The following is a 12,770-nucleotide window of genomic DNA, read 5'->3' on the forward strand; positions in this document are numbered from 1 at the left end:
AAATTCTTCCATTCATTCTGAGAATGCCATCCTTGCCAGGTGCTAACTGCTCAGCAGTTATACCTAACTTTTCGTTTGGAAGGTTAACCTACAAAACCGCATCTTTCTGTGCAGCTAATAGTCTTTCATTTAGACTATTCTTCAGCTCAATGCTCTTGGCATTGATCCTGATCGGTTTAACTCTTTCCTTTCGACTTAGAGCATCAGCGACCACGTTCGCTTTACCTGGATGGTAGTGAATTTCGCAATCATAATTATTCAGAGTTTCCATCCAACGGCGTTGTCTCATATTGAGCTCTTTCTGATTGAATAGATGTTGGAGACTTTTGTGATCCGAGTAGATCACACATTTGGTTCCATATAAATAATGTCTCCACAACTTTAATGCGAATACAACGGCACCCAGTTCCAAATCATGGGTGGTGTAATTCTTTTCATGCACCTTCAGTTGTCTTGATGCATAGGCAATCACCTTGCCACGCTGCATAAGTACCCATCCCATGCCGGTGTGTGAAGAATCACAATATACTACAAACTCTTCAATTCCTTCGGCTAAGGTCAACACCGGAGCATTGCTCAACTTTTGCTTAAGAATCTCAAAAGATTCTTGTTGCTTTGGACCCCAATCAAATTTCACATTCTTGTGGGTCAAAGAAGTTAATGGTGCAGCTATCCTTGAGAAGTTTTCAATGAATCTTCTATAATATCTAGCTAAACCCAGAAAGCTGCGAATTTCTGTAGGCGTCTTCGGTGCTTCCTAATTCATATTGGCTTCTATCTTGGCGGGGTCAACTTGGATACCACGCTCACTAACAACATGTCCAAGAAATTGGACTTCGCGAAGCCAGAACTCGCATTTGGAGAATTTAGCATACAACTTCTCCTGTTGAAGCAATCCTAAGATACATCGAAGGTGCTTCTCGTGATCAACTTGGCTACGAGAGTAGATAAGTATGTCGTCTATGAAGACAATGACAAACTTATCTAAATATGGTTTGCGGACTCTATTCATGAGGTCCATGAATGCTGCTGGCACATTAGTGAGCCCAAAAGGAATCACTAAGAACTCAAAATTGTAACACCCCAAAATACGCAATTTATTTATGCTACCTTAAATGTCTAATTTTGTAATATTAACTAAGTTAAAAGAATGTGGTATTAGTTCAAGATGTTTGACCTGTTTGCAGGTAAAGGCAGAACATCAGAAACCATACGGAAAGTTGCAACCGTTAGAAATTCCGGTATGGAAATGGGAAGAAGTGACGATGGACCTAGTGACCAAGCTTCCTAAGACAAGGAAAGGTCATGATGTTATATGGGTGATCGTGGACCGCCTCACCAAGAGCGCGCACTTCTTACCCATTCGGGAGACTTTCTCTTATGAAAGAATGGCGGAGATTTATGTTAACGAGATAATATCTCGACACGGAGTCCCTGTATCTATTGTGTCGGATCGAGATACCCGATTCACATCTCGATATTGGCAAGGTTTCCATGAGAGTATGGGTACAAAATTAAATTTCAGCACCGCCTTGCACCCCCAAACAGATGGTCAGTCTGAGCGAACCATTCAAACACTTATTGACATACTGCGAGCGTCTGCTATAGATTTCGGGGGGAGCTGGGATGACCACTTGCCATTGGTGGAATTTTCGTACAACAATAGCTACCACAATAGCATTCAAATGGCGCCGTGTGAAATGTTGTACGGGAGGAAGTGTAGAACTCCCATTTGTTGGGGAGAGGTGGGGCAAAGAGAACTTGCACCCAATGATGTAGTAGCTAAAACTAACCAAAAGATCGATCTTGTGCGAGCCCGTTTAAAAGCGGCTCAAGATCGACAAAAGGCCTACGCAGATCGAAGCAGACGACCTATCGAGTTTCAGGTAGGTGATCATGTGTTATTAAAGGTTTCCCCATGGAAAGGTATAATCCGTTTCCGTAAATGAGGAAAGCTAGGCCCCCGTTACATAGGACCTTTCAAGATTTTAGCCCGGGTTGGAAAGGTAGCATATCGGTTGGAATTACCGCCAACCTTAGACGGAATACATGACACATTCCATGTGTCACAATTGAGAAAGTGCTTAGCGGATGGGACGGCATACGTGCCCCTTGACGATATTGAACTGGACGAAAGATTGAATTACATTGAAAGACCAATAGCTATCAAGGATTCCAAGGTAACGCACCTTTGGAACAAAACTATAAAGCAAGTCTTGGTGCAATGGCAACATCGGAAAGGATAGGATCTTACATGGGAGTTAGAAGATGAGATGAGGGAGCACTACCCGACATTATTTGGTACGTGTTAAGGTTTCGGGGACGAAACCTCTTTTAAGGGGGGTAGACTTGTAACACCCCAAAATACGCAATTTATTTATGCTGCCTTAAATGTCTAATTTTGTAATATTAACTAAGTTAAAAGAATGTGGTATTAGTTCAACAAGAATGAAAGTTGATGTGTTAATAATCAACCATTAGAATTAGAGGGGCTGAACTTGTAAAAAGTGATGAAAGTTTTTAATAAACAAAATAAAACACAAAACACACCTTCTGGTGTGTTCTATGGATCGACCAGGAGCAAAGAACCAGAGAGAAAACCCTAGTTTCAGAAATTCACAAGATTAAGAAGGAATTAAGAGCCCAAGCTAATGCATGAACTCAAATCTTTAACCCTCTAAGCTTGTTCAACAAATGGTAAGTCGAAAATTCTGATTTGGTGGTTTGTAGAAAGTGGGTTTTAACCCAATCATGAATTTATGTGGAAATCTTGTGTAATTGCGAGTTAGGAATTCACAATAGGTTGAGAATTTTGTTTAATTTCGATTGTTTGGGTGATTAGGGTTCATACCCACTTGTTGTAGGAGTATGATGAACATGATGATTTATAATAATATGCTTATAGATGTGAATTGATGCATAATCTGTATGTGATAGAGAAATTAGATAAGTTAATGTAGGATGAAAGAAAGATGCGAATTTGATTGCTTCTTGTTAGACTAGAAAGTGAACAAGTAGAAATATGCTATGAACACTTGTACCTTGTGCTTTGTTGATATTGTGCACACCAAGTGTTTGATGAAATGCTTCAATAAAGAATTCAGCCACATTAACCATAAAATTTATGTAAAAATCATGATTTGAATGTGCTTGTGAAGTAAGAGTTAAAAATGTATGACATCTTATCAAGGAATGTATGTTAATATGTATATGGCTTGAATTCTAAGTATGAATGATTATGTATAGGTGTATAGGTGTAAAGGAAGAAGGTTCGAGTCACGCGAAGCAACAAGGAAATCAAGAACGAGGTATGCTATTTGTACATTTCATGGTTTTTATTATATTGATGTGTTTAACATTAGATGGTCAAATTGAATCGAGTATGAAAATGGTATATTTGTGGACCCTTTTAAGAACGGGTCAAATATGACATTGTAAGATTAGAAGGAATGGTATGAAGTTCCATTTGGAACATACTAGCGTGCAAGAATGAAAGTATGTAGTAAATTACAAGTTGCGGATGTCATAATGGTTACAAGTCCGTAAGTTGGATTCTTGAGTTTAAGGAAAGAAATTTAGTTCTAATGAGTTTGCATTGTTGTGGCTATGTAGGTAAATCTCAAGTTTAGCTTTCAAGCTTCGCCCGGTTCGAACACACTTCAAGACCCGCCTTATGTTCCGCTACTTTTGTAAAGAAGACAAGGCTTAATATTTTGGTCACTATGTCTATATCTAGTAGTTAAAAACTTAGTTCTTGTTATGTATTTTGAACTTATCGAATTTCGTATGCGTGTCAAGTTGTTTGATGGTATATATTATGTCCTTTGAAAAGTGTCGTGTTAAACATATATTTTGAATGTGAAAAACAGGGGACCGCTCCTTTTACGAATGGGTCATGCCCAAATTTCGTTAGATAAAGTACGTCAATATTTAAATAATTTAAAAGAAAATTTTGGGCGTTACAAGTTGGTATCAGAGCCTAGGTTTGAGGGATTTAAGCATCAAATGCTTGAACTCAAACCGAAAGCTCGTGTAAAGAGTGAAGTGTGTGTTCGTTCCGCGGCGCGAAGCAAGTAAGTACCTTTAAAATTTGAAATTTTGCATTACGAATAATTTAGTTATGGAATGTTTTGGAATTGTTTCGGGATGAATCAGATCAGTTTGGATTAGAACGGGTCAGAAAATGGCTGCAAAAATATAAAAATTCACCATAGTATGTTGGGCGTCACCGTAAGCTACGGTGGCTACCGTAGCTTACGGTAGACCCTGGGATAGAATTCCTACCATAAGACAGTAGCTTCGTGGTGTAAGGAAAAAGACGCCACCGTAAGTTACGGTGGACACCGTAGCTTACGGTGGAGACCATTTTCAGCCTATTTCAATTGTATTATTCTGTTTGATGTTTTCTATCATACGGGGAGTATTGAAAACGTTATAATAAGACTCTAAAGAATGATATTATGTATGAATGTTGAGTTTTCAAAGGAAGTTATGTATTATTAGCATGATTATATGATGGAAAGGATGAACGAATGCTTGAAATAAAGAACGATGTTTATGTGTAGATGGTGGATACGAATGAGGATGAAGTGACACAACAAGAACAACTGAAAACTATGATTTCGGATGAGATTGAAAAGGCAATGCAGGCAAATACGCCTCATTTAGCCCAAGAAGTGGAAAGTCATGTGTTGGAAGTGGTGGAAACAATGATGGCGAGTAAGATGGACGAGTTGAAGGGAATGATTGGAGATATGCAAGGAAAGAAAGGAACTCGCAAATGAACTTACAAAGAATTTATGGCGTGCAACCCATTACCTTTCAAAGGAGAAATTGATCCTATAGCATGTCAAAGGTGGATTGCAAGTACTGAGGCGGTGTTCGTAAGGAGTCATTGTGAAAAAGAGGATCAAGTGATGTTTGCCACCAGTTTGTTACAACTCCAAGCTAAAGACTGGTGGGATGCTTATAGTAAAGAGATTGGGGAAGACAAAGTTCGAGTCTTAACATGGCAAGAGTTCAAGGAACCTTTTCTAAAGTACCACTGTCCGCAATCTGCCATTGACAGGATCCAAGAAGATTTCTTACATCTCCGTCAGAAAGACGAAACCATTGATGAAATCACCAACACTTTCCCTGACAAACTGAAATTCTGTAAAGAAATAGCGGGAACGGAAAGAATGAAGATAAACCGCTATCATGGTATGTTGAAGGCTGAATATCTGGAGTTCATAATTCGCGCTAAATGTGAAACCTTGAATGAGCTCATTAACTTAGCCCGAGAGAGGGAGATTGAACTAAGAAAATAGGTAGAAAGAGGTGAGAAGAGAGTGTCTGAGAATGTTCCCAGCTCAAGCCCGTCGAAGAAACAAAAATTTCAAGATCAGAGCAAGAAGGATAAGGCGAAGGGTAGCATTCCGAAATGCAAAACGTACGGGAAGTTATACACGGGGGAGTGCTTGAAAGGGAAGAAGGGCTGTTACAATTGTGGTCAAGAGGGACATCCATACTATAGGTGTCCTAATCCTTCCAGAACGTGCTATAACTGTTTCCAGCCGGGTCATATTAAGGCTGAATGTCCCAAGCTTCAACAGAAAACCGATAAGGAAGCAAGAAAGGAGGAAGCCCCAAGAGCTAAGGGGAGGATGTTTCAGATCACGACTGAAGAAGGAAAGGACCACCCGAATGTTGTATTAGGTATATTCTTGTTGAACTTGATGCCTACGTACGTGTTATTTGATACTGGAGCCAGTAGATCGTTTGTATCAAGTGAATTAGCGTCGCACCCCTCTTTTAGAATCGAAAGAATGCATGTGCCATTAGAAGTAGAGATAGAGGATAGTAAGAGTTATTTGTTGCACGAAGTTTGTAGAGATTGTGAAATTATCGTTGAAGATGAGAAGTTTGCCATTGACCTTATTCCCATGGTTTTGGGAGAATTCAAGGTTGTAGTTGGCATGGATTGGCTAGCCAAACATTATGCCGAAATTCAATGCGAGAAAAAGGTGATTCATGTGTTAACACCGGGAGGAAAACGAGTGAGTATACAAGGGGAAAGGAATGTTAATTCGAAGCTTTGTTTTATAGTCCAAGCATTCAAGTATGTGCGAAATGGAAGCAAGGCGTTTCTAGCCTACGTGGTGGATACTAAGCAGAATACCCATAAGATAGAAGAGGTTGAAGTTGTGAACGAGTTTCTTGATGTATTTTCGGAAATTTGCCGGGGCTTCCACCAGATCGTGAGGTGGATTTTAAGATTGAATTATATCCCGATGCCAAACCCGTAGCCAAAGCTCCTTATAGGTTGGCCCCAACTGAGATGCGGGAGTTAATGGTTCAAATACAAGAATTGCTCTACAAGGGATTTATACGCCCGAGCGTATCGCCCTGGGGTGCGCCTGTACTTTTTGTCAAAAAGAAAGATGGTTCGATGCGCATGTGCATCGACTATCGAGAGTTGAATAAGCTGACGGTGAAGAACCGATACCCCTTGCCCCGAATCGATGATCTCTTCGATCAGTTACAAGGGGCAAGTTGGTTTTCAAAAATTGATTTACGATCCGGATACCATCAGTTAAGGGTACGGGATGAGGATGTGGCAAAGACGGCATTTAGAACGCTATACGGACATTACGAGTTCTTAGTAATGTCCTTTGGGTTAACGAACGCGCCCGCCGTGTTCATGGACCTTATGAATCGAGTTTGTCGGGCCATGTTAGACAAATTCGTTATAGTTTTTATTGACGATATCTTAGTTTATTCCCGAAGTGAAGCCAAACATGCATGCCATTTGCGTGAAATTCTTGAAGTGCTCCGTAAGGAGAAATTGTACGCGAAATACTCTAAGTGTGCTTTCTGGCTTAGAGAAGTACAATTTCTCGGTCATGTGATTAATGCAGATGGTATCTTAGTGGATCCGTCAAAAGTGGAAGCTGTTATGAAATGGGTACCTCCAAAGAACCCAAGTGAAGTGAGAAGCTTTTTGGGTTTAGCAGGCTATTATAGGAGGTTTATTCAAGACTTTTCTAAATTGGCCCTGCCGTTGACCAAGTTAACCAAGAAGAATGAAAAGTTTACATGGGGTACAGATCAAGAAAAGGCGTTTCAAACCTTGAAAAAGAAGCTGTCGAGCTCCCCGGTGCTAACCTTACCTGATGGAACGGAGACTTGGTGGTGTTTACTGATGCATCATACCAAGGGTTGGGATGTGTTTTAATGCAAAAGGGTAGAGTCATTGCTTTTGCTTCAAGGCAACTGAAAACACATGAAAGTAATTATCCAACCCATGACATGGAATTAGCAGCAGTAGTGTTCGCTTTGAAAATCTGGAGGCATTATTTATACGGTACGAAAAGCACAATTTATTCTGACCACAAAAGCCTTAAATACTATTTCGAGCAAAAAGACTTAAATATGAGGCAACGAAGGTGGTTAGAACTCCTTAAAGATTATGATTGTGAAATCCTTTACCATGCGGGCAAGGCAAATGTAGTGGCCGTTGCCCTGAGCCGAAAGGATTATCCGCCTCCAATTCAAGTGAAATCCATGAAAATGGTAGTTACACCTCGATTTCTCGAAATGATTAAGGAAGCCCAAGTTAAGTCGCTGAGCGAAATGGATTCAAGAAAGGAAAGAACAAAGGGGTTTGTTGATAAATTAGAAGAAGGACCCAGTGGAATTAAATCAATGTATGGCCGGATATGGATACCTTTGTTTAGCGAAGCAAAAGACGTGTTACTCGAAGAAGCTCACAAATCCCGATTTTCGGTTCATCCAGGAGCTACAAAAATGTATTTGGATTTGAAGAAAAGTTATTGGTGGCCCGGTATGAAACGTGATATCGTCAAGTATGTTGCAAGATGTTTGACCTGTTTGCAGGTAAAGGCAGAACATCAGAAACCATACGGAAGGTTGCAACCGTTAGAAATTCCGGTATGGAAATGGGAAGAAGTGACGATGGACCTAGTGACCAAGCTTCCTAAGACAAGGAAAGGTCATGATGCTATATGGGTGATCGTGGACCGCCTCACCAAGAGCGCGCACTTCTTACCCATTTGGGAGACTTTCTCTTCTGAAAGAATGGCGGAGATTTATGTTAACGAGATAATATCTCGACACGGAGTCCCTGTATCTATTGTGTCGGATCGAGATACCCGATTCACATCTCGATATTGGAAAGGTTTCCATGAGAGTGTGGGTACAAATTTAAATTTCAGCACAGCCTTGCACCCCCAAACGGATGGTCAGTCTGAGGGAACCATTCAAACACTTATTGACATGCTGCGAGCGTCTGCTATAGATTTCCGGGGGAGCTGGGATGACCACTTGCCATTGGTGGAATTTTCGTACAACAATATCTACCACAATAGCATTCAAATGGCGTCGTATGAAATGTTGTACGGGAGGAAGTGTAGAACTCCCATTTGTTGGGGAGAGGTGGGGCAAAGAGAACTTGCACCCAATGATGTAGTAGCTAAAACTAATGAAAAGATCGATCTTGTGCGAGCCCGTTTAAAAGCGGCCCAAGATCGACAAAAGGCCTACGCAGATCGAAGCAGACGACCTATCGAGTTTCAGGTAGGTGATCATGTGTTATTAAAGGTTTCCCCATGGAAAGGTATAATCCGTTTCCGTAAACGAGGAAAGCTAGGCCCCCGTTACATAGGACCTTTCAAGATTTTAGCCCGGGTTGGAAAGGTAGCATATCGGTTGGAATTACCGCCAACCTTAGACGGAATACATGACACATTCCATGTGTCACAATTGAGAAAGTGCTTAGCGGATGAGACAGCATACGTGCCCCTTGACGATATTGAACTGGACGAAAGATTGAATTACATTGAAAGACCGATAACTATCAAGGATTCCAAGGTAACGCACCTTTAGAACAAGACTATAAAGCAAGTCTTGGTGCAATGGCAACATCGGAAAGGATAGGATCTTACATGGGAGTTAGAAGATGAGATGAGGGAGCACTACCCGACATTATTTGGTACGTGTTAAGGTTTCGGGGACGAAACCTCTTTTAAGGGGGGTAGACTTGTAACACCCCAAAATACGCAATTTATTTATGCTGCCTTAAATGTCTAATTTTGTAATATTAACTAAGTTAAAAGAATGTGGTATTAGTTCAACAAGAATGAAAGTTGATGTGTTAATAATCAACCATTAGAATTAGAGGGGCTGAACTTGTAAAAAGTGATGAAAGTTTTTAATAAACAAAATAAAACACAAAACACACCTTCTGGTGTGTTCTATGGATCGACCAGGAGCAAAGAACCAGAGAGAAAACCCTAGTTTCAGAAATTCACAAGATTAAGAAGGAATTAAGAGCCCAAGCTAATGCATGAACTCAAATCTTTAACCCTCTAAGCTTGTTCAACAAATGGTAAGTCGAAAATTCTGATTTGGTGGTTTGTAGAAAGTGGGTTTTAACCCAATCATGAATTTATGTGGAAATCTTGTGTAATTGCGAGTTAGGAATTCACAATAGGTTGAGAATTTTGTTTAATTTCGATTGTTTGGGTGATTAGGGTTCATACCCACTTGTTGTAGGAGTATGATGAACATGATGATTTATAATAATATGCTTATAGATGTGAATTAATGCATAATCTGTATGTGATAGAGAAATTAGATAAGTTAATGTAGGATGAAAGAAAGATGCGAATTTGATTGCTTCTTGTTAGACTAGAAACTGAACAAGTAGAAATATGCTATGAACACTTGTACCTTGTGCTTTGTTGATATTGTGCACACCAAGTGTTTGATGAAATGCTTCAATAAAGAATTCAGCCACATTAACCATAAACTTTATGTAGAAATCATGATTTGAATGTGCTTGTGAAGTAAAGTTAAAAATGTATGACATCTTATCAAGGAATGTATGTTAATTGTATATGGCTTGAATTCTAAGTATGAATGATTATGTATAGGTGTAAAGGAGGAAGGTTCGAGTCACGCGAAGCAACAAGGAAATCAAGAACGAGGTACGCTACTTGTACCATTCATGGTTTTTATTATATTGATGTGTTTAACATTAGATGTGTCAAATTGAATCGAGTATGAAAATGGTATATTTGTGGACCCTTTTATGAGCGGGTCATATATGACATTGTAAGATTAGAAGGAATGGTATGAAGTTCCATTTGGAACACACTAGCGTGCAAGAATGAAAGTATGTAGTAAATTACAAGTTGCGGATGTCATAATGGTTACAAGTCCGTAAGTTGGATTCTTGAGTTTAAGGAAAGAAATTTAGTTCTAATGAGTTTGCATTGTTGTGGCTATGTAGGTAAATCTCAAGTTTAGCTTTCAAGCTTCGCCCGGTTTGAACACACTTCAAGACCCGCCTTATGTTCCGCTACTTTTGTAAAGAAGACAACGCTTAATATTTTGGTCACTATGTCTATATCTAGTAGTTAAAAACTTAGTTCTTGTTATGTATTTTGAACTTATCGAATTTCATATGCGTGTCAAGTTGTTTGATGGTATATATTATGTCCTTTGAAAAGTGTCGTGTTAAACATATATTTTGAATGTGAAAAACAGGGGACCGCTCCTTTTACGAATGGGTCATGCCCAAATTTCGTTAGATAAAGTACGTCAATATTTAAATAATTTAAAAGAAAAATTTGGGCGTTACAAGTTGGTATCAGAGCCTAGGTTTGAGGGATTTAAGCATCAAATGCTTGAACTCAAACCGAAAGCTCGTGTAAAGTGTGAAGTGTGTGTTCGTTCCGCGGCGCGAAGCAAGTAAGTACCTTTAAAATTTGAAATTTTGCATTACGAATAATTTAGTTATGGAATGTTTGGAATCGTTTCGGGATGAATCAGATCAGTTTGGATTAGAACGGGTCAGAAAATGGCTGCAAAAATATAAAAATTCACCATAGTATGTTGGGCGTCACCGTAAGCTACGGTGGCTACCGTAGCTTACGGTAGACCCTGCGATAGAATTCCTACCGTAAGACAGTAGCTTCGTGGCGAAAGGAAAAAGACGCCACCGTAAGTTACGGTGGCCACCGTAGCTTACGATGGAGACCATTTTCAGCCTATTTCAATTGTATTATTCTGTTTGATGTTTTCTATCATACGGGGAGTATTGAAAACGTTATAATAAGACTCTAAAGAATGATATTATGTATGAATGTTGAGTTTTTAAAGGAAGTTATGTATTATTAGCATGATTATATGATGGAAAGGATGAACGAATGCTTGAAATAAAGAACGATGTTTATGTGTAGATGGTGGATACGAATGAGGATGAAGTGACACAACAAGAACAACTGAAAACTATGATTTCGGATGAGATTGAAAAGGCAATGCAGGCAAATACGCCTCATTTAGCCCAAGAAGTGGAAAGTCATGTGTTGGAAGTGGTGGAAACAATGATGGCGAGTAAGATGGACGAGTTGAAGGGAATGATTGGAGATATGCAAGGAACGAAAGGAACTCGCAAATGAACTTACAAAGAATTTATGGCGTGCAACCCATTACCTTTCAAAGGAGAAATTTGTCACACCCCCAAAATCCACCTGCGGAGTATCACCGCTTGGGAGCGTGACTGACCAGGATCAAGCCACCAATCATATTGAACATGCATATAGTATTAAGTAAGATAAAAGAAAACCATCCGTTCAATACAAAAGGTGTTCAAAACATGTTATTGTTTTAAAGTGTAGCGGAAGCATAGTAATAATCCAACAATAGTAAATAGTTCAAATGTTATAATAGTTCAGCATAGAAACCACGAATCCTTGTCCACAACGACCCGCTTCTCCAGTGCAAGCTCCAAGTACCTAACGATCTGCAAGGCATGTAACAGAAGGATCAACAAACTAGTTGAGCGAGTTCACAGTAAGTAAATGTGTAACAGTAAGTAACAGGTGGCTCTACAGGGCCGATAGTAAGTTATGCTGGTGGGGGCTTCCCATGTTAAGTGACCACTAGACTATTCGTATTATTATCCCTGTTCTTCGTCCGAGAACAGAAGTGTGTATAAAGTGTGCGTAGGTTTTACGCACGTATCCTTCGTAACCTGAGGATAGTAGTAAGTAATGCGTACACGTAGGTTTTACGTGCGTATCCTTCGTAACCGAGGATAGAATGGCATGTGAACCCGTAGGTGTTATCCCAACCTACGTAACCGTCCTGACATCCGAGGACATGATAGGTGACAGTCTAGTAAAGCATATGTACGTTCCTTTCAATAATAACCTTTAACCCATTCCCACAACCCGGGAATCCCATGCCTTAGTAGGAGTGTGAACTCACCTTGGTTTGCTCGGTATGCTAAGTTATGCACTCACAAGTAATTAATCACGTCCTAGTGTATGCACGTATAACAAATCAGTTCATGTTCGCAATTGTACGCATGCAGTTTAATGTTCACATAACAGTCAGTTGCATAACAGCACACACGTATTATTTCACCTTGCACGAATACAGATGCTAACATTTATCTCTAAGCATGGCATGCCAATTAAATCCAGCATATAATCAATCAGTCAAAGTATGTTCATAATCCTTAACATCCTTCGAATCCAGTCACTATCTTTCGACAACAGTAATCACAATTATCTTTCGGAAACAATTATCACAATTATCCTTCGGACCAATGTTATGTTCCGAATCCTATGTCATCTTTCGATCACACACATATCTTTCGGTCAACAGGTATCTTTCGGTCAACAGATATCTTTCGGTCAACAGATATCTTTCGGTCAACAGATATCTTTCGGTCAACAGATATCTTTCGGTCACAACTA

General features: G+C 39.7%; 2 protein-coding genes and 1 long non-coding RNA gene across 3 annotated transcripts; all 3 read left to right on the forward strand.

The window, feature by feature from the left end:
- Positions 1 to 4,799: 4,799 nt before the first annotated feature.
- On the forward strand, positions 4,800 to 6,287 carry LOC110869986. The gene is made up of 2 exons (XM_022119183.1): positions 4,800 to 5,202; positions 5,314 to 6,287. The coding sequence occupies exons 1-2, from the start codon at positions 4,800 to 4,802 to the stop codon at positions 6,285 to 6,287; spliced, it is 1,377 nt and encodes a 458-aa protein (XP_021974875.1).
- A 395-nt stretch (positions 6,288 to 6,682) lies between these two features.
- LOC110869985 (uncharacterized mitochondrial protein AtMg00860-like) lies at positions 6,683 to 7,216 on the forward strand. Its single transcript, XM_022119182.1, has one exon. It carries the CDS (start codon positions 6,683 to 6,685, stop codon positions 7,214 to 7,216), a length of 534 nt encoding a protein of 177 aa, XP_021974874.1.
- A 2,088-nt stretch (positions 7,217 to 9,304) lies between these two features.
- Positions 9,305 to 10,428, forward strand: LOC110871110. Its single transcript, XR_002553484.2, has 3 exons — positions 9,305 to 9,388; positions 9,936 to 9,989; positions 10,295 to 10,428. It is a non-coding gene; the product is annotated as an uncharacterized LOC110871110 (long non-coding RNA).
- The last annotated feature ends 2,342 nt before the right edge of the window (positions 10,429 to 12,770 follow it).

Source organism: Helianthus annuus, chromosome 17, assembly GCF_002127325.2.
Source record: "Helianthus annuus cultivar XRQ/B chromosome 17, HanXRQr2.0-SUNRISE, whole genome shotgun sequence".
In the NCBI taxonomy this organism is placed as follows: Eukaryota; Viridiplantae; Streptophyta; class Magnoliopsida; order Asterales; family Asteraceae; genus Helianthus; species Helianthus annuus.

Excerpts from the sequence above, each read along its gene's own strand:
- LOC110869986 (XM_022119183.1), top strand. The coding sequence starts at position 4,800 with ATGGCGTGCAACCCATTACCTTTCAAAGGAGAAATTGATCCTATAGCA. Across the intron at positions 5,203-5,313 it reads GAAGATAAACCGCTATCATG|AAAGAGGTGAGAAGAGAGTG; the intron begins GTATGTTGAAGG and ends GAAAATAGGTAG.
- LOC110869985 (XM_022119182.1), top strand. The coding sequence starts at position 6,683 with ATGGACCTTATGAATCGAGTTTGTCGGGCCATGTTAGACAAATTCGTT.